This window comes from Podarcis bocagei (assembly GCF_964188305.1).
Source record: "Podarcis bocagei genome assembly, chromosome: 10".
In the NCBI taxonomy this organism is placed as follows: Eukaryota; Metazoa; Chordata; class Lepidosauria; order Squamata; family Lacertidae; genus Podarcis; species Podarcis bocagei.
This window is the reverse complement of record NC_138135.1, coordinates 12,153,171-12,175,031: the sequence shown is the minus strand read 5'-3', so window position 1 is coordinate 12,175,031 and position 21,861 is coordinate 12,153,171. Positions and strand designations below refer to the sequence as shown.

The 21,861-nt window shown below is 45.0% G+C and overlaps 1 protein-coding gene and 1 long non-coding RNA gene across 14 annotated transcripts in view; one reads left to right on the top strand and one right to left on the bottom strand.

Moving 5' to 3' along the window:
* Window positions 1-272: 272 nt before the first annotated feature.
* Window positions 273-21,861, bottom strand: part of GATA3 (GATA binding protein 3) — a 76,396-nt gene continuing 54,807 nt past the window's right edge. For 7 of the 13 annotated variants that reach the window (XM_081210287.1, XM_081210289.1, XM_081210288.1 and 4 more), the window contains exons 6-7: window positions 7,391-7,512; window positions 273-1,621 (exon numbers count right to left, since the gene is read on the bottom strand). In XM_081210287.1, the coding sequence (XP_081066413.1) occupies window positions 1,345-1,621; window positions 7,391-7,512 (399 nt within the window). In that variant the 3' untranslated portion in view covers window positions 273-1,344. Of the gene's footprint in view, window positions 1,630-7,390; window positions 7,517-21,861 lie in introns of all 13 variants that reach the window. The other 6 variants (XM_081210293.1, XM_081210283.1, XM_081210294.1 and 3 more) reach the window with 4 other exon arrangements.
* Window positions 7,658-16,572, top strand: LOC308595906. The gene is made up of 3 exons (XR_014012202.1): window positions 7,658-13,348; window positions 15,749-15,923; window positions 16,007-16,572. It is a non-coding gene; the product is annotated as an uncharacterized lncRNA (long non-coding RNA).

Sequence of the window (21,861 nt, the reverse complement as noted above, 5' to 3'; positions counted from 1 at the left end):
ACCAGCAGTGTAGACCATTCTGATCTAGATAGACTGGTGTCCTGACTTGGTCTAAAATAGCTTCCTATATTCCTACAATCCTTTAAAATTGTTTCCATGTTGCTGGTCTTAAAATCCTGGATCCCGAGAATCCTCGGGCCCAGGACCAAATCCTTTTCCATGGAAGCAGAGGCACACGGACACACACGCGCACACACACACACGCACACACACACACACACACACACAGAGAACCTTTGAACATCACTCCGAAAGCATAAGCAGACAAGAAATCAACAGAATTTAATCTAGTTTATTCTCCAAAAAAAAGAGGGGGAAAATATGAAAACAAAATCAAAAGCGCAGTTCTTAACACTAGCAGTAAGTAAAATTTATACAACCATTCAGTCTGTATCATAGGATGAAATAAATCTACATCTCGTTTTTTTATTATTATTTTGGTGCTTTGAATTATACATACAAACAACAATTACAGGAACTTGTTCACAATGCGTATAAGGCCTGGACAAACTCGCCGCAGCTACAAGCTGAATGTCACACCAACTGCCCTGAAACCCTTCAAAAACAAAAACATCCCCTATTGTTCAGAGGCCCCGTAGCCTGGAATGCATGATTCGCCTACAACTTGGATTAATTTTTTTTTAATGCGTCAAAACAACTTGAGCCAGTGAGTGAAGAAAGAGAGAGAGAGAGAGAGAAAGAGCAAAAAACGCAAGTGGCAGTTTGTCCATATGCCGGTCCGACCTCGTTCTTCTCAGTCCGTACCAGGAAAACATTCAACTCAGTATTTCATTTGACCAACAAGCCATTTTCCTTTCCTTTCCATTTTTTTTTTTTTTACAGCTAAGCAGATGTCAAGAGTGTTCTTCAAAAATGTACAGAATTTCTTACAATATAAGTTATACAGTGTTCAGCATCAATCTGCTTGTCTTTGGGGGAGCGAGTGGGGGGGAAAGGTTGGGGATTTGGGGGGTGGGCAGCCTTTCACCTCTTCTCCGCGACCCTAGAAACCCAGTTCAAGAGCGGACTTGCGTCAGAATGGTTTATTCACAAATGGGACCCCAAATTTGGTGGCTGGCAACGCAAAAGACACTTGAGAAAAAGCCCCCAAGAGTTCACCTCCCCACGACATTTGCTTGGGGGGGGGGTTCGTTTCTACGCCTCCGTCCAACTTTTAAAGATTTCATTTTTCTTTCTGCGCCCTTGTCCATTCGTGTGCCGAGGGGGAAGCGCTCTCGCCTCTTAACAAGGCAAGGATTATCAACGTACCTCTCGTTCTGAGAACTTAAAAAAAGGAAAGGAAGCATCGCAGCGGGGATTTAAGTCTCTCTCTCGGGCGCGATCTTAGCCCATGGCGGTGACCATACTGGACGGGTGGTGAGGTCCGAAGGACAAGCTGGAAGGCGGGTGCATCGGAGTGGGTGTGGTAAGCATGTGACCCGAGTGGCTGAAGGGCGAAATGTGACTGATGGAAGACATATGTCTCGACAGGGCGGCAGGGTTGAAGGAGCCGCCCTTAGGGAAATCGTCCAAAGTGTCATGGACCTTTTTGCACTTTTTCGACTTGCTAGACATTTTTCGGTTTCGGGTCTGGATGCCTTCTTTCTTCATAGTCAGGGGTCTGTTAATCTAAACAAAAATCAATTAATCTTTTTGTGGGGCCGTCTCGTCTCCCCACCTGCCTTCCCAACTCTTCCTCCTCCTCCAAAAGCTACATAGGGCAAAATGTTTCAAATGAAACTAATTCCTATCTGTCAGGATGGGGATTTGGGGGATCCAGGAAAACCATGGCTTTAACTATATGGACCTTTGTTGGCAAGGTGATGTCTCTGCTTTTTAAGATGCTGTCTAGCCAATCGGCAGAGAGACCCTCAAACAGAGCAAGGCTGGAGACCCATGTTTTGAAGTATGTGATGGAATACATATTGCCATCTAAAGAGTAAGGAAGTAAGTCCTGCTGCACTTCTGGCATCTAAAACTGAACAGTGACACAAGCAAAAGGACCCAAAAGCTGCAAATCTGACTCAAGAGTCACTCAAACGGGAAAAGTTTAAATCCATATACCCCTTATGCCATATGTTTGATTGAATATATTTAATTGCAAGGGGGGTGAAGTCATTTTGGAAATCTGTCAATCACTGGTAATTTCCTTTTGTACCGTCAAACCTCAGTTCCCAAACACCTCCGTTTTGGAATGTTTTGGCTCATGAACGACGAAAACCCGGAAGTAAATGCTCCAATTTTCGAGCATTTTTCAGAAGCCAAACATCCGGCACGGCTTCAGGTTGAGTGCAGGAAGTTCCTGCAACCAATCAGAAGCCACGCCTCGGTTGTCGAATATTTCAGAAGCTGAACAGGCTTCCGGAACGGATTACGTCCAACAACCGAGGTTTGACTGTACTGCTGAATCAACAAGAATTGTATTCATCTTTTCTTCTTCCTATTTCCCCGTGTTTTATGCAAAATGTTCTTTTTATTATCAATGTACATTCTTTAAAACACCAAATAAAAGGTAAAGAGAACACCTCTTTCTTAAGCTTTCCACTTACCGAACCCCCAAATATGCTGTTTAGTATATACTCTCATCTTTTTTTCTCCCATCTTTCCCTCACAAACCCCTGAAAATATATTTCCCCAAAGTTGTTGCGGTGATCTCTCACCCTTTTCTATGGTACCAAGGCAAGGGAAAAGAGGACAGTTTCCTCAACAAATCAACCTGAACCTCTAACCAAAAGACCTTGTGATCTGCAGGTGGTTTGGGGCTTGTTTGTTGTTGTTGTTTTAAAAAAGTAGGCCTGTGGTTTACTAACACCTTCCTTTCTCATCATGGACTAAAGCAGTCTTAACTGGATATGATCTGCTGGTAGCAAACGTCTCATTAATCGCTAAAAGGGAGCAGCTTGGCAGGAGGACATCTGCTTTGAATGCAGACGGTGCCAAGTTCAACCCCCATTTTGAAACCTTTGAGAGCCTCTGCCAGTCAGTGTAGACAATACTAAGCTAAATAAACCAATAGTCTGACCTGGCATTAAAGCCTTTTCCTAAACTTTAGTCCTTAACTGGTGGGTTGTGTTTCGGTATGGGGGAGATTTCAGTGCAGTTTGCATTTAAAGGCAGAACTGTTAGAATTCCTGCTCCATGATTGCAGTCATGGGATTTTTGTCTATCACATGACGGTATATGTTTTGACTCCACAGAGTGGGAAGTGACGGAAACAGGATGTTTGTGTTACTGTGTTCCATGAAAAGGGACTATTTGTTCTTTTTCTCTTTGCTGTCTAAAGCTAGAGAGAGAGGGAGCCATGTTCCAGTGCTTCGTGTGTGTTTATATGTAAATAAAGTAGATTAGCCAAAATGCTGAGTTGCTGAGGTCTGTTACGCAACTGCGCAAACTCTGCAGATCCCTAAGTGTGCCGATGTCTGTTGGCATCGGTCGCTGTGATGTTCGGTCTGAAGAAAGCTTTTGAAGCTCCCGAACAATCAACCAGGAGAGAAGGAACATGCCAGTCGGGCATGTGTCTCTGCCAGGGTCCTACTTGAGTGTAGGCTGAACTCCTGACAAGAACTACCCAATTCACATGAGAACAGAAACACAGCTATGGGAGGTCAGACAAAATTTGTGGGAGCGATGACGTTTCAACAACAGAGCCAAGAAATGAGCTGGGTTGGCATGTTAGCAGATTAATATTATTATTACTATTATTACTATTATTACTATTATTAAATTTGTATACTGCCCTATACCCATAGATCTCAGGACAGCTCAGAGCATAAATATGCCAGTGTCACTCAATTCCAGATCCGAAAAAGGCAGCATTTTAATATCAATAAAGTCACTGTATGATTCACATAATTGTGCAGGGAGGGGGGCATGTCTCTATTTTTCTTTCATGAAAAAACATTTACTCGCCCAGGAGAGGTGGAAGTAGAGGGGGAAAGGTGGAAGCTGACCCAGTTTAAATTCAGAAATGAATACATGCATTAAAAACACCACCCCACAACCATCCCCACTAGTTTTGAAGGGGGGCTGCATGAAAGCTGCTGAGGGCAAAATATATTTTTTTAAAGCCTCACATAAAAGTGAGAAATCGCTTTTTTAAAAATTAAAGAAAGTGCAAGGAACATCGTACAAAGCAATTAAAAAATCTCACCCCGCTGCCCCCATTCACATTATTCTAGTTCTAAAGGTAAAGGGACCCCTGACCGTCAGGTCCAGTCATGGACAACTCTGGGGTTGCAGCGCTCATCTTGCTTTACTGACCGAGGGAGCCGACGTTTGTCTGCAGACAGTTTTTCCAGGTCCTGTGGCCAGCAGTACTAAGCCGCTTCTGGCGAACCAAAGCAGCGCACGGAAACGGCATTTATCTTCCCGCTGGAGTGGTACCTATTTATCTACTTGCACTTGGATGTGCTTTCGAACTGCTAGGTTGGCAGGAGCAGGGACCGAGCAACGGGAGCTCACCCCATTGCAGGGATTAGAACCGCCAACTCTAGTGCTAAAGCTCTGCTATTACTGCTGTCACGATAAGACGATTCTTTTCAGTCATTTCCTTAAGGGTCGTGTGTTTTTGTAGCTGCCTTTACACCTAGATATGGGAACAAAGTCTACCAGGCAGCATATTTTGGGGGTGCCACTTATGCGTTGTCAAAAGGAGAGAGAGCGTGCATCCCCAAAGCAAAAGGCTCAAATTTGCATAACATTTGCAAGTTCGTTATTTGTTCATTAAATTTATATCCCGCCCTTCCTTCCAAAGCAGCCCAGGGCAGCAAATTATAAGGACTGTATCTTAAACAGAAGCACAAATTGTGCAGGCGTGCTCAGCTGCCAAGTGGCTGATGGGCAAAAGCTCCCTTCCTAATGCTTCTTGGTCTTTTAAACCAGACTTGGTTTCAGGCAGTCCTTCAGATAAAGACTACCCTCAAATAGAGGAATGCCCCCCGAGAGCCCTTCAAATGCAAGACTGTCAGGTAGGGCACCAGTTACAGGTAGGTAGCCGTGTTGGTCTGCCGTAGTTGAAACAAAATAAACAAATTTGAAACAAAATTTAAAAAATCCCTCCAGTATCTGAAGAAGTGTGCATGCACAGGAAAGCTCATACCAATAACAAACTTAGTTGGTCTCTAAGGTGCTACTTAGAGACCAACTACTTAGGGACGCGGGTGGCGCTGTGGGTTAAACCACAGAGTCTAGGACTTGCCGATCAGAAGGTCAGTGGTTCGAATCCCCGCGACGGGGTGAGCTCCTGTTGCTCAGTCCCTGCTCCTGCCAACCTAGCAGTTTGAAAGCACGTCATAGTGCAAGTAGATAAATAGGTACCGCTCCGGCGGGAAGGTAAACGGCGTTTCTGTGCGCTGCTCTGGTTCGCCAGAAGTGGCTTAGTCATGCTGGCCACGTCCCGGAAGCTGTACGCCAGCTCCCTCGGCCAATAAACAAGATGAGCGCCGCAACCCCAGAGTCAGTCCCTTAACCTTTAAGGTGCTACTGGAAGGAATTTTTTAATTTTGTTTCGAGGTAGGGCACCCTATCAGATATATAAATAGCAACCTTATTCTAGCATGTGATTGTAGGAAAAGACTACTGGACCACGTCAATGTCCCATCAAGTCCATCATCCTGTTCTTGCAGTGGCCAATCAGTGGTTCCCAACAACTGGGATTCAGAAGCACTGCTCCATCCATTTTTAAAGCCATCCAAGCTGGTGGCCATTACTGCTTCCAGTGGCAGTGAGTTCCATAGCTGAACTGTGCACTGCATGAAGCGCTTCCTTTTATACATCATGGATTTTCCAACACTGGGTGTCTGCTCACTTCCTCTATCCCATGCACCATTTTGTAAATGTCTATCATGTCACCTCTCAGCACCAGTCCTTGAATAACTGAAACTGCATCCATGGAAGGGGGTTTTAAGTAGCTTGGGGAAAACCCAAGGTTTGCAAATGTGTGCAAAAACTTAAGAGGAAACCTCCCCGGGGCCGGGACAGAAACTTCCCAAAATAGCATGCTGAAAGGGCATGGAGTACTGACTGGCTGCTAAGGGGAGGTGAGAGACAACAGAGGGTGGAATGGAGTGTGCTAGTAAAGGTCACAGCTCATTGGCCAGCATTCCACCCTGGGAGATTTTGTTACAGGATGCACCTTTTCATATAAATTTCCCCATCTCTTTTTATGAGCATTATTTTACTTATTTATTTGATTTGATTTGTATTTTAAAAACCCTTCATCGGTGCGGTTCACAGCATAAAAACGCAAAATACATAATAAAAACAAGGGCAAAAAATGAAATGAAACAACAGCCTCTCTTGCTCCCACAAACACGTCGATTTAAAAGAATATCAGATGTACTAAAAGCACCCCGACACAGCCAAAGCAGACTTTTTCACCCACCGGACAAAATCAGATTCCCTTCTTTTGGAGAATTGCTTGTGTCACTTTCTTTATTTCCCCCTTCCCCTTGAAGCAGAGGCTCAAGAAAAATGTTCCAGAGCTTTGTGAGAATATTAGGGTTGCCACCTTTTCCCTGCCCTGTAGGGCTTCTAATACTTTGGCTACCATCCGACAGAGAGGAATTTAACGAGGGCCCTTTTCCCATCTTGTGGCGACAGTGTGGTGATGAGAATACACTGCGCCTGCTAATTTTCAGCTGGCCTGGCAGTTCTTTGTGCCTCAGGAGTTTTGGGAGGGGGAAAATGGATGGCAACCCTAGCAAGAATCGAGACGCAAGCTGTAAAGGGTCCCTGTGAATCTGCTACCTTTCTAATCAGGAAATTTTCATTTTGGTTAGAAGAATGTATTATCTAGCCAATACCTCAATGTTAAACTACTGCACTAGGACCTAAGAAGACCTGGGTTCAAATCTCACTCACACGTGAAGCTCCCCGGTGACCTTTTTCCAATCACCTTTCCTCAGCCTATCCTACCTTACAGGGTTGTTATGAGGATAAATGGTTGGGAAGCAAATCATTTTCACTTTCCCTGATCAAATTAGAGGGCAGAATTAAAATGTTGCTGTTGTTATTATTATTATTATTATTATTATTATTATTATTATTATTATTATTATGTCTTCCAACCAGCATTCCATACAATGTGCAGCCCCATTAAAAGGACTGTCAGCTTGACTTCTCTTGCTTCCCTTTATATGTTACAATACCATGAAGTCACCATGGGGCCCATTTCAACCTGACTAGCACAGCTTCATTCAGAGTGCGTTAGAGTTCGCTGAACAGCCGCAGTGTGCATTGAAGTGCACTGTCTTCAGCTAAAGGGGCCCCCAAGCAGGAGCTGCTGAGATAAAGTTCTGTGGTTTGCCTGTCCACACGCAAGCCAGGAAATATATTCTACCCTAGTTTCAACCCCAAAAGGTATTCTTCAGAGAGTTACCGCCTCACTTACATTGTGGAGCTTGTAATACAGCCCACAGGCGTTGCACACGGGGTCTCCGTTGGCGTTCCTCCTCCACAGGGTGGTGGTGGTGGTCTGGCAATTTGCGCACGATGTTCCTGCCCTTCTTGCCGCTGACTGGGGTAGAAAAAGAAAAAACAGGCGTGTTACAAAGATGTCAAAAGGTGGACCATGGCGCATTGATGTATATCCAAAGCAGTGAATTGTAGTCAATTACAGACATTTGCCACGATAAGTAGGACATTACAGGGATGTGGGCATTTGCTCACATTCTGTATATATATTTATGCATCTTGCAGCTCTGAAACAAAGTATTAAGAGGTTGACGATGACTTGGGTTGTGTTCTATCCACAGTGTATTGTATCCATAGATTTCCCATTGATTAATTGCATCAAAGTAACAGCACACATCATCTGTTATGCACGAGCCATGCAAATTTTACTTTTTTTCACTCGGGCTGTTCCCTCCTACAACACCAACTAAAAATACTCAACAATTCTTTTGATACTTATTTATTTATTTATTAGAGAAAATGGTTTCCTAAATATGAGGAGCCTATGAATGTGCAAAAACCCTTTGTGCACCAGTAATGGGGATTTTGGAACAGACTTGCTAGTTAATACACGTTTTCAGAAGACAACAACATCACAGCACCATCTAGCTTGTCCAATCTCCCTGCCTTAAATCAGAAGCTTAATTTAAGCCTGGAGTTTTAAGTCAAGTTGATTCTCCAGAAACTGATTTTGAAAGCCAAGGATTTCAGAAATATGTACAAAGTGGCAATAATATCACCATACAAAGGGCCAGTTTTGTTATGCCCATTTTACAGGTAGGCAACTGAATTAAAGGTCTTGTGTAAAGCCCGCTAGAACACTCCTGGCTGACCAGGGATTTAAAAGAGAATTTGGGCTCTTAGCCTGCCATTTACCTTACATCTACTCTCTCTCAAAAAAATATTGCATCATATCCCAGAAAGAAAATGACATGGAAGTGACAAGAGTCCACTGACTGCTATCCAACTTCTTGACTTGGTTTTAAAAGCTACTTTAAAGTATCAAGTCTTGCATCCCCAAATCTTGTTGGATTATGATCTTTAGTTTAGCTGACTAGCACATGCACCAGGTTGTATACGGATCTTTTTGGCAGGCGTTTAGAAAATGCAAAGAGGCCAGAATCATGTCTGAAGTAAAGCAGCCATAACAAGCAGCCAGGGAACTGTAGTGTTAGGGAAATCGGGCCTGTGTTTTAGGTGTTCCGTTCCACAGGAGACGGGAGTCATTCCAGCCCAGGTTTTGCACAAAGCTTAGTTTCTTACGTTTGTGGACTGTCCCAGTTCAGACTTCAGGGCTGGGGAACTCACATACTGGCATGAATCATTACACACACACACACACACACACACACACACACACACACACACACACAGTGTGTCAAACCCTTCTTCCTGGCACCTAGTTTTCTAGAAACCTGTTTTTGTGTGTTTTTTCAGAGGCACACCACATCCTTTAACACACACACCATGTCTGCATTGTGAAGAAATAAGTGCCTTTCATCCCTGAGCAATAGCCGCGCTGCCTGAGGTCAATGAGGATTGGACTAGATGAACTTTGGGGTCCCTCTCCCTTCCAATTCTATGATTCTATGTCTCTGTGAAAGGCTACCCTAGTTATAGAATGATGTGCAAGGATACAGAATCATCTCCCCATCCCCAGAACCTGGAGATGGAGGGAGGTAAGTGTTGAGGCATTAATTAATAACTGCTCTGCCCCCAGACCAGGCAGAACCCCCAAGTGCCCCTCTATCCAGGGGCAGTCCTGGTTTAACAGAAGCCATCCCAGTTCCTGATTCGGAATGTCCCGCTTTTCCTTAGGATGTCCCTATTTTCATCAGAGAAATATTGGAGGGTATGGAGTTATGCGACTCCTGAGCCATCTGAAGACAGCCCTGTATAGGGAAGTTTTTTATGTTTTTATATACATTCGAAGCTGCTCAGAGTGGCTGGGGCAACCCAGTCAATGGGTGGGGTATAAATAGTAAAATTATTATTATTATTATGCATTACCCCTATTTTCAATGGAGAAATGTTGGAGGGTATGGAGATAGCCTGTTCCACCATTGCGAAGGAATCCACCATCCCATCCTGGGGGAACAGAATCCCTATTGTTGATTTTAAGAGGCACTGCCTCGTTTTTTAAGAAAGTCATATGGAGAGAGCCTGTGTCCCTTAGGAGAGAGAGCAAGGCAAAAATCATGTCCCCGCTGTGTCACATCAAATAGCAAAAACGAGGAAAAGCCAGAGTATTCCACAGTGTGGAATACCAAATCATTAAGCTGTCATGCTGAAATTATTGTAACGGCTTAGCAATCTTTCGCAACGTGCAAGAGCCTTGTTGTTTTCGCATGCGGGGATTGGAAATATAAAGCATATATTCATACTCCAAGAGATTCCTGCATCACAAATGGAAAAGAATAGGCAGTTTTGCCAAAGAATGAATCATAGAGGCATCTTTGCCAAAAGTAATTCTTAAAGTCTTTTGTGTACGTGATTGGCTGGGTGAAGGCTGGTTGTTCCAATAAGAGGATATCAAAAGGCTTGCAGTGCAAAGGATGCATCGTCTTAACGCCACAGTCATAAACCTGTAAGTCACACCAATATTTTTTTAAAAAAAACATTCCTGTGTTGTGAGTTTAAGGCTACGACAGAACCCCACCAGTGCCAAAGTACCTGCTTTCAGTGGAGATGTTATAGAATTCTGTAACATTGCATTGGTGGTGTTGGTGCAATTGCTTTTCATTATAGATCAGGTGAAATGAACTCTCTGCATGGCCCACTAAGGCAAAATTAACACCATCAACAATGTAAGGAGACTAGAGATGGAGAAATAAGAAGAGAAGAGCCTACTGGGTCAGGGCAAAGACTCATGCAGTTCTGTTTCCACAAGGACCAACCAGAAGTTTACAGGAAGACCACAAGCAGAATCTGTTTCTCCACAATCTTAAATCCAGACCACCTCATAACTGCATTCGTTTGCAAATTACTGTTTTCAAGCCTGCACAGAAATTCACATTCATTTTGCACATATTTTTTTCCTAATATGTGTATTTTGAGGTGTCCATCCTATCCATTTTTGCATGCAATTTCTTTTCGTCTTTGTGGGCCCTTTTCCTTAACGTGCACATTTTGGAGCTGAGGAGCTGTGCCGCAAAACTCAGACAAGTGTGTATTTAGAGGATTGGCTGCGTTTTCAGTGCAGGCATTTTGTACATTTGCATCCAAAATGCGTGAACGCGTTTCTTACCTGACCCTAACAGGAGCCCACAGGGGCTCAAGAACTCTTCTGCTTTGCTATCTATGGGGCAGATTGGGGACAGAGATTTTAAGCAGCTGGATAGACAATTTTGCATGGTTAATGGTCCCCTAACAGACTGCCTTTTACCAGGTCAGACTAACCCACGATTCTGCTACCCTAACTGTCATAGCTGCAGGTCTCCAGAAAAAACTCTTCTCAAACCCTGATCCTTTTAACTGAAGACACTAGGAACAGAGACATTTCCCCATTGCCCCTGAACAGAGACTTTCCCCCATCCCCTCTGTCAAACATTTTTTTCCTAGGGAGTGGCAACCCATACAGGTTTGCTATAAACAAATGCTCAAAAACACCCACAAACATGGACTTGGGGTTGTTGTTCTACATGATAGAAAAACAGCCTCCAAAATAACGTTCCCTTGGCTCCAGCCACAATTATACCATGACTAACAAACTCCGTCAGTCCATACGGAGAGACTTTATACCATATCAGGCCAAGAGTCCATCCAGTAAGCTATTTTACAGAAGCTTTCGCAACTCCCCTCGCCTGCAACATTTATTCTTACTCTTAACTAGCAATGCCAGGGGATTGAACCTGGTCCCATCTATCTGCAAAATATCACGTGTGCTCTGCTTTTTGAACTGCCATACTCCCGTAAAAGAGAATTATCTGGGTAATTCTTCACAGTCACATTCATTCTGATGCTAAGTATGCCATAGAATAGGACCCCGTCTTTTGTCCTCAACTACAGTTTAATGGCTGGGTAGTTTGTTTCTGCCACTGGTGTCCAATTAATGCAGGATTTCCCAAACTTCCATCTCCAGCTGGTTGTTTTGGACTACAATTCCCATAAACCCTGACCACTGGTCCTGCTAGCTAGGGATCATGGGAGTTGTAGTCCAACAACAGCTGGAGACCCAGGTCTGCGCTTTAAAGTGCAATGCCAGAGTACTTTTTTAAAAAAAATAATCACTTTTTATTGCTGATTCAGAGCAAATGGCAATAGGCAGGAGACCTGAATTGGCGTTTGTTCCAATTCTGCATTAAAGAGCAGGTTTTCACATCGAAAGCACCAGGGGTAAAAGAAAAAGGGGGGAAGAAACCTGCTCTGACAAAGCATTTTAAAGCCTAGACCTGTCCCTAAATAGCTTGGGGCAAAAGTTAAGTATAGTGGATGAGCCTCCAGTGAAATCAATGAACTTAAGTCCAATGACTGCATATATCTCGCCAGGCAAGCAGAGCAAACCTAAAAAGAAAATATGTCTGCCAAGAATTGTCAATGGATGTGTTCTGTGCTCCAAAAAAAAAAAAAAATACCACCACCAGAATTCTGTGCAACATTAGTGCAATTTATGCACAAAGGAAAACTGAATTCTGCAAGCAGAATGCATCCTGTAACTTGGTCCATCTGCAGTTATTTCTTTTGCTTGTGCTGGGAGGTTACAGACTAGGAACACAGGAAACGCCTGCAGGATCAGGCCGACGACCCACTTAGTCCAGCATCTTGTTCTTGCAGTGGTCAACTAGATGCCCATGGGAAGCCCCTAAGCAGGAGATAACACACTCTGCCCACCTGCAACTCCCAGTAACTGCACAGGGTAGGGGGAAATGTGTATACAGAGAGTTCTCTGCCGACAGCCTTCTACACCCACACGCAAATATACAACCAATGGCAGTTCTGTGTACCAACCTCTGCCTGCTGAATTTTCACCAAATCATTGCTGCCCACACACTTATAAAGCCTAGATTTGTCGCCCGAGGGACTAGGAATCTGCTTATTTTTCAATATGAGAGTTTGAGGATGCTGAACTCTATTCCAGTTACCAAAAATTCACACTCCTAGGGCACTATCAATCTAGCGCCACTGAAGATATCAGAAAATGACAAAAAACCAACAACAAGAACCCCAAATTCACAGCCATGGATACCTTGAAAACATATCACACTTCCAGTTTGGCCCAGGGCCAACCAAGTCAAATTTGAGCTTTAAGGCCGTGCTTAAAATTGATACTGAAATCAGTGGGAACAAAATACATTTAACTTGAGCTGCACTGAGTCCTTGGCATCTGTAGACGTTGGCTTTAAGGACTGATGCACACCAGAGTTCTGTAGGAAAGCCTATTTGAGGTAAGTTATCTCTGCCACGCCTTGGGGATGTAGCAACATTGATTTAGACACCTGTCGCATTGTGGTGCAATGCGTTTTGTAAAATGATTATCATTATTTATTAAATTTCTACACCGCCCTCTACCCGCAGGTTCCAGGGCAGTTGCAACATAAAATCACAATATAAAAATACAGAATGCGTAATAAAAACAAAACAAGCCAATAATCCCCGCCCCACAACACATTTTTAAAGGGCGTTGGATGTCAATCAGCTCAGCTGGTACAGAAAGCTAGGCGATTCACAAGACCGTTTGGCACACTCAGTTCCCTGACCCTAAACCAATTCATATTGAAGATAACTTAATATAAAGAGGACTGGAAAGGGGGCATGATCACACAACAGAGAGCAGAATTTAATCGAGAGTGACAGCAAGGCTCAGCCCTGGAATTGGTCATTAAAACCTAAGCTGCACTCTGAGACATGAACTGTACATTTCCAAGCACAATTCAAAGTGTTGGTGCTGACCTTTAAAGTCCTAAACGGCCTCAGTCTGAAGGAGCGTCTCCACCCCCATCGTTCTGCCCGGACACTGAGGTCCAGCGCCGAGGGCCTTCTGGTGGTTCCCTCCCTGCGAGAAGCCAAGTTACAGGGAAGGTAGGATTCCTGGCCCTGGGAAGGTAGGATTCGAACCAATGGCTTCCAATTACAGTGGTATCTCGGGTTAAGAACTTAATTCATTCTGGAGGTCTATTCTTAACCTGAAACTGTTCTTAACCTGAAGCACCACTTTAGCTAATGGGGCCTCCCGTGGCCGCTGCACTGCCGCTGCACGATTTCTTAACCCGAGGTACTATTTCTGGGTTAGAGGAGTCTGTAACCTGAAACGTCTGCAACCCGAGGTAGAAGAAGAAGAAGAGGAGTTTGGATTTGATATCCCGCCTTTCACTCCCCTTCAGGAGTCTCAAAGCGGCTAACATTCTCCTTTCCCTTCCTCCCCCACAACAAACACTCTGTGAGGTGAGTGGGGCTGAGAGACTTCAAGGAAGTGTGACTGGCCCAAGGTCACCCAGCAGCTGCATGTGGAGGAGCGGGGAAGCGAACCCGGTTTCCCAGATTACGTGACTACCGCTCTTAACCACTACACCACACTGGCTCTCTGAGGTACCACTAAACAAGGAAAGTGATTCCCACTAAACATCAGGGGGAACTTTCTGACAGTAAGAGCTGTTTGACAGTGGAACAGTCTCCTTCGTGTGTGGGTGTGGGTGTGGGTGGGTGTGGGTGGACTCTTTTTCCTTGGAGCTCAACAATGCTCATAAACTCCCCTAAGGAAGGGTCCTGCTTGTAGGTTTTGCAGAGGCATTGGGTTGGCTGCTGTGAGAGCAGGACTTAGCTGGACTTTAGCCTGGAGAAGAGGAGGTTAAGGGGTGATATGATAGCCATGTTCAAATATATAAAAGGATGTCATATAGAGGAGGGAGAAAGGTTGTTTTCTGCTGCTCCAGAGAAGCGGACACGGAGCAATGGATCCAAACGACAAGAAAGAAGATTCCACCTAAACCTTAGGAAGAACTTCCTGACAGTAAGAGCTGTTCGACAGTGGAATTTGCTGCCAAGGAGTGTGGTGGAGTCTCCTTCTTTGGAGGTCTTTAAGCAGAGACTTGACAACCATATGTCAGGAGTGCTCTGATGGTGTTTCCTGCTTGGCAGGGGGTTGGACTCGATGGCCCTTGTGGTCTATTCCAACTCTTCTATGATTCTATGATTCTATGACTTAGATGTGCCAATGGCTTAGTCCAGCAGGTTCCTCTTATCTTCCCATGCCATCGGTCTACTTAGCTCAGTATTGCTTCTGCAAGCTCAGATTGTTTGCAAGCTCTCAATGGCTCCCATGGAATGGCAGCAGCAGGCCAAGATTTCAGCCCTGGGACCTTCTGCATGCAAAGCAGGGCTATCGTTCTTTCCCGAAGAGGTTTACGGCTGTTATTTGGACTCGGGAGCTCTAGGGGAGAGGCTTAAATCTCAAGGAAGTGGGTCAGCACCAAGGGAACAGGTTGATTTTCCTGCTTGGCATGAGAACGGTAGCTATTAGCCCTGCCTCCTCCTCATCAGGCTCTGCCTCGAGCCCTCAGGCATATTTCACTGGGAGCTGCCCTCAGATGAACGAGGCACCAATCTTAGCTCCTCCTGAATCTCAGAGGCCTTCCAGCCTTGGTAGCACTCAAGGCAGATTGGCATGAGGCTTTGGTTGTATGCCATATCCTCAGATGCACACACAATATAAGCACCCCTAACAGAGAACCTTGGGAACTGCAGTTTCCCTCTTGCAGAGCTTCAGTTGCAAACTATAGCTCCCAGGAGTCTTTGGAAGGAGCGAACTGTGTTCAAAATGCCTGTTGTGTACGGAACCAAAGTCTGGGTGGGGGGAGGTACCGCTAGTGGCATCCATGCCATGAACTTCTTTTTATTGCCATCCTTTTTTATTGTTATAATAATAATAATAATAATAATAATAATAATAATAATAATAATTTATTTATACCCTGCCCATCTGGCTGGGCTTCCCCAGCCACTCTGGGTGGCTTCCAACCAAATATTAAAATACAGTAATACATCAAACATTAAAAGCTTCCCTAAACAGGGCTGCCTTCAGATGTCTTCTAAAAGTTTGGTAGTTGTTTTTCTCTTTCACATCTGATCGGAGGATGTTCCACAGGGCGGGGGCCACTACCGAGAAGGCCCTCTGCCTGGTTCCCTGTAACTTCGCTCCTCGCAGTGAGGGAACCGCCAGAAGGCCCTCAGTGCTGGACCTCAGCGTCCAGGCTAGATGATGGGAGTGGAGACGCTCCTTTAGGTATACTGGGCTGAGGCAATTTAGGACTTTAAAGGTCAGCACCAACACTTTGAATTGTGGTTGGAAACGTACTGGGAGCCGATGTAGGTCTTTCAAGACAAGTGTTATGTGGTATTGAAAGCCATTTGCACATAACAAAATATGTATTTTATCAAAGTATTTAATTGTTGAACTGAAATACAATTAAGACGAAGTATATTAAGAGTGGGGCCCTAAGCTATAGCTTGTTTGGCTTATACGTAAATCTGGCACTGTAATAATAATAATAATAAATTTTATTTACCGGTATATCCTGCCCTCCCCAGCCGAAGCCAGGCTCAGAGTGGCTAACAACAGTACCCTCTGGAGCAGGAGAAAACAAACATAAGGCAGAGTAAGGCAGTTCCCTATGTTCCCATCCTATGCAAACCCTCATAGCTAGGCAGGTGCATTTTCTCTCAAAAAGAAATAAATCCCAGCTGCTTCTGATATGTCCATTTCTTTCTCGAGTGTAAGGGTTGGGAAGATGCGGCTCTCCCAGTGTTCCTGGACTACAAATCCCATCATCCAGCGCCATTGGCCATGCTGGCTGAGACCAGAGAGATGTGTGCCAACCCCATCCTTGTTGTAATGGTAAAGACTGGGGAGGAGGGAAGAAAGAAGGACAACTATTTATCATGTTTAATCTCCAATCCACAGATATTTCTTAAGAGTTTAGCTTTTGTACACTGAATTTATGTTTAGAAAGTTAAAAGGAAGGGAGGTATTTGAGGGGGAGGGGATGGACCAAATTGAAGTCCTCTCTCGAAAACAGTTCTTTGTAGGTGTTTTGCTTTTCCCAGCAAAGGAAAGAAAAAGATTATCCTCCTTGGTTAAGGAGGGCAGTGGCTTCCCTTTTCAAGGATTCTTTAGCTGTGATTCCCACATTGGCTTGGACTAGAGGAGGGAGAAAGGTTGTTTTCTGCTGCTCCAGAGAAGCAGACACGGAGCAATGGATCCAAACTACAAGAAAGAAGATTCCACCTAAACATTAGGAAGAACTTCCTGACAGTAAGAGCTGTTCGACAGTGGAATTTGCTGCCAAGGAGTGTGGTGGAGTCTCCTTCTTTGGAGGTCTTTAAGCAGAGGCTTGACAACCATATGTCAGGAGTGCTCTGATGGTGTTTCCTGCTTGGCAGGGGATTGGACTCGATGGATAAAACCCAACTCTATGATTCTATGGACTAGATGACCCTATGGACTCCCATCCAACTTGACAATTCTATGACACTATTAAAGGAAACAGCCAGAAAAAGATCAAGGTGGCACCTTGAGTTTTGTTCGTAATTCATGTAAAAAGGAAACGGGGGAGGGACAGGAAATTTAAACCTCTTTCTCTGAAGGGGGGAAAAAAAGCGAAAAACCACTTTTATTCTCACCAGCAGTGGTGAGTTGGTCTTCCCCAGGTGTCTGGCTTTTTCGCAGGCGGAAAGTTCATCTGAAATTTGTGTGGGCACTCGAGGGAAGAAGGCCCCTGGGCTGGGTCTTGGAACAGGTCAAAAATGCCGGCTGCAGATTCTTCTGCTCTCAGGCTCCACAAACACCATGCATTTAAAGCACAGTTCCCCAAAAGATAGATACAATAATCTTTATTGTCATTGTCCCATACAGAACAACGAAATTGAAAGGAAGAAAGAAAAAAACTACATTTGACCTTCAAAACCAACAAGCCTGCTATCCCAGTTATCCCAACCTGGTTAGACCCTAAAAACACTGAGACACCATTTTTAAAATACAATATACTCCCATAGAGACTCCTTAAAGGTAAAGGGACCCCTGACCGTTAGGTCCAGTCGCAGACGACTCTGGGGTTGCGGCACATATCTCGCTTTATTGGCCAAGGGAGCCGGTGTAAAGCTTCCGTGTCATGTGGCCAGCATGACTAAGCCGCTTCTGGCAAACTAGAGCAGCGCACGGAAAGGCCGTTTACCTTCCCGCCGGAGTGGTACCTATTTATCTACTTGCACTTTGACGTGCTTTCGAACTGCTAGGTTGGCAGGAGCAGGGACCAAGCAATGGGAGCTCACCCCGTCGCGGGGATTCAAACCACCGACCTTCTGATCGGCAAGCCCTAGGCTCTGTGGTTTAACCCACAGCACCACCCGCGTCCCTAGAGACTCCCTACACTGCGTTTAAAACCAAAATTGCATTTGGATAGAAACTGTTTCTCAGGCTGCTAGTCCTAGTCTTTATAACCCTGTACCTTCTTCCAGGGAACTGGAAACTGCGTTTTACCCCTCATGGAGCTACCCATAATGAACTACAACTCCCAGGATTCTTTGGGAAGAAACCTGAGGTACACGTGCAACATTTACATGCATAGCCCCAGAGAATGCAGAGAATGTGGCCCTCGAATCAAAAACCTGGTCTTCTTTAACCGGCAGTGCCTCTTCAGGACTGCAGGCATCAGTCTGTTTACCTAATCCCCCCACAACCACTCCATCATTCTAACCCTGAGGGTGTCAGGATTTGAACCCGGGACCTTCACCACACAAAGCATAAAGCTCCACCGCTGAGCCATGGTGCACTCGTTAGCTCTGTATTGTCAACACTGGCTGGCAATAGGTCTCCGGGCAGCTTTGAGGCAGGAGACATTCCCAGCCCTGCCTAGGATTGAGCCTGTGGCCTTCTGCGTGCAAAGCAGACGCTCTATCACTGAGCTATGGCTGTTTGCTCCCCATAGCTATAGAAGGAGTCTCAAGCCAGTGAACCCTTTCTCATTCTGGGTGGCAAACAGACTACAATATGGGGTGCCACCGCAGGGGGTGCTGGATCCTTCCCAAACACCCTGGTAGCCCAGCTGCAACTGAAAAGGACGCTACACTGGGGGAAGTGGAAGGACAGGGTGACATTGCATGCAGACCGCACTGAGACACATTTCACCCCCCTCCGGAGTCACTCAGTTTCCCCTCTCTGCCCCCCAACCCCGTAATATTTCGCGCGCATGAAAACCCTTTTTCTATCAGAACAGCATTGTAAGTCATCCAAAGCGTTTAGAGAAACAGATGTAGAAACAAACAAATGTCCTATTTCCTTAGGGCCAAACGACACGGTACACGCAGTCATGGGTAAATTTCCTCGCATTCCCTCCCCCTTTCTTTTCTAATCGAAAGCAGCCAATGGGGGGGGGGTTGGTTTCCATTCGTGACTGCAACACTGGCAGGGGAGGGGGCTGCTTAACCCTTTCCCCATGGGCTAGTTTTGAATTCACGTTCCTCCCCTAAGCTGCTTCTCTTGGTCCCGCTCCGCCAGGTGGGAGATAAGGTCTCCCCAATATCTTTCTCCTTCCAAGCAGAAACATAGGTGGGAGAAGAAGCTGGAAGAAGGTAAGTATCAGAGATAGGAAGAGCCCCGTTCTCCTTACCTGAGCCCCCTCTTTTGCTCTGCACTCTCGTAAAATCACAAGAAGAGCCCATCTACTCCAGCATCCTATTCTCACGTTGGCCACCCAGATGCCTGTGGAAAGCCCAAGGCGGTTGCCATATGTCCTCTTTTTCCAGGACACGTCCTCTTTTTCATGGGTATGTAAAATGAGAGTCGTCATAGCAATCCATGGTTAAAAGCAGAAGTCGGCAAATATGTCCTCTTTTTTTACTCCTCAAAATATGGCAACCCTACCTGATCCTGACACGGTTCTGAACCCTCACGAAGCAATTCCCTTTTGGCGTCAATGGCTGTTAATTACTGATAGCCCGTCTGTGAATGGGGGGCAAATCTAGATATTATTAATTATTATTAAATTTTCTGTACCGTCCTGCATCCAAGGATCACAGGGTGGTTTAAAATATAAGAACACAAAATTATATAAGCCAGTAACGAACAAAAGACAATAACCCACCCACCCACACAACTTAGAAGGCTGTAGATTAATTAGCCAAACGCCTGGGAGAAGAGGAATGTTTTTGCCTGGAGCCTAAAGATATGTAATGGTGGTGCCACGTAAGCCTCCCTCGGGAGGGCATTCCACAAATGGGGCGCCACTGCAGAGAAGGCCCTGTTCGCGTGTTGTCACCCTCCGGGCCTCTCACGGAGGCGGCACACGAATAAGGGCCTCAGATGACTATTGCAGAGTTCAAATGGCTGTTGCTCCTCCAGGTAGACTTGGACCCTGGATCACCAGCAGCATAAATCAAAGATTTAGGCATGTGTGAATAGGTCATCACAGGCCAAGCACCACAGACAGAACCAGTGCTGTTTTTCTTAAAAAACATGTTTAGGGGTACTCTCATTTTCCGACTCATATTGAAATACTGCCCCTCAATGAGGCCAAACTTAGATTCGCAAAATGTTTAGGGTTATGCGTCCTCCCAGAAAAAAGTACTGGACAGAACTATCACTACCAATGCGTGCACACCACTTGTCAATCTGTTCACAAACACATTCCTTTTCAATTCGGCAAAGCAAGAAACAAGAACTGTCATTAGCATCTATCCAAGATGGAGAAAACCTCTGGGTACTCGGGAAGTACATTTGTTTCATTTCTAAAACCTGTAGACTGCTTTTCGCTGAAAAGGCCCAAAGCAGTTTCCAACTATATTAAAACATGCAATCCTTAAAATACAAATAAAAACAGCATAACACGACGCTCTAGATCTCCAAGACAGATTAACCAATTCCTCAAAGCTAGAATGCCATCTCAGCAGCACACCCCTAGCAGGAGGGAATTCCAAAGTCAGGGCACCACCACCAAGAAGGCCCTGTCTCACGTCTCTGAACACACTTGCTAGCGGGACTGCGGACAAGAACACCCTCAGCAGATCTCAGAATGTGGATCAACTGGTGATGGGAGGTGGAGGTCCAGCAATATCTCAGGGGAGGGGGCACAGGCTTCCCACACCTAAAGTGCATTCATGACTAAGCCAACTTCCGTGTCTCCTGTAGTTCAGGGCCTCTTCCAAATACAAACCAATCTGCCCATTACCAAAAACAATGGAGATTAAAAACCTGCCGGATCAACTAATGCCTCCAATCATATGCTTCTAATTTAACCGAGGAAGTAAGGATTCACAACTTTCACCACTGAGTGAGTCATCCACACTAGAGGTCACCTCAGACATGCATGTTTCTCAATGAGATTCCCACGCCGACTGCTATACTCTTATATTGGAAATAAGGTTATAAGGAATTTCGAGGTTCTAATAGTCAAGGAGGACAAGTATCAACACCTGTCAGAAGGACAAGTTTCCCAATGGTTGTGAGCAACTATAACTAAATGGAACCTCCATGTTCAAGAGATAGTATACCTCTGAAAACTAGATGCTGGAGTCAAAGTGACTTAGTAGCCTTCATGACTTAGTAACAGGCTTCCCAAAGGCATCTGGATGCAAACACATTGCCTTATCAGGTGGACCTGGTGCAATCCCCAGAGCCTATTCCCACATAGAGCACTCGCGATTTGTACTTTTATACATGGGTGGCAAACCCGTCTCCTTCCAGATGATGTGGAACTCCAACTCCCATCATCCTTGGCCATTGGCCATGCTAGCTAAGGCTGATGGGAGTTGAAGTCTGACAACATTTGGAGAGCCACAGCTTAGCCATGCCTGTTCTGCAGTCGCAGTTCCAAAATGTCTGGAAACTTTCCAGTTGTTTCCAAAGGGCAAATAACATAGGACAACTGGAAAACCCTCTGGGCACTGGCTCTTCTCTCATGTCAAGTTGAATTTCTGCACGGTTGTGTCTAGGGTCGCTCCAAAGGGAGTTGAGTAACACAATCAGTCTTAGCTGTACACAACCGACTCAACAGCAGGTCTAGAGTGTGAAGCCATTCCAAGTGGCCAAGATGTGTTCCCACAATTGTGCGCATCATGTGCTCCAGACCATGAACTAGGTGACCAATTGAAATGGAGAAGGTCAAAACATGAATTTGAAAATAATAGGGTCCAATTTTATGGATAGCCTGGGCAAAATGACAGACAGTTTTAATTTTGATGGGTATGCTTTGACTATGGAGAACACTGTATACCATCCTGTGGCATTTAAAACAAAAAATGTAGTCCCAAAGTCACTAGTCCTTTTGGAGTTCCAGAAACTGCGTCATGAATGGGAAACGGATGCACTGCTTTTAAATCCAGGACGCTTTCAACTTTGGAGAAAAACTAGTTTCAAAACATTCTCTCTTTTTTACAATGAAATGGATTCTTTTTTCATGCCTACCGCATGCTTCCCAGCCC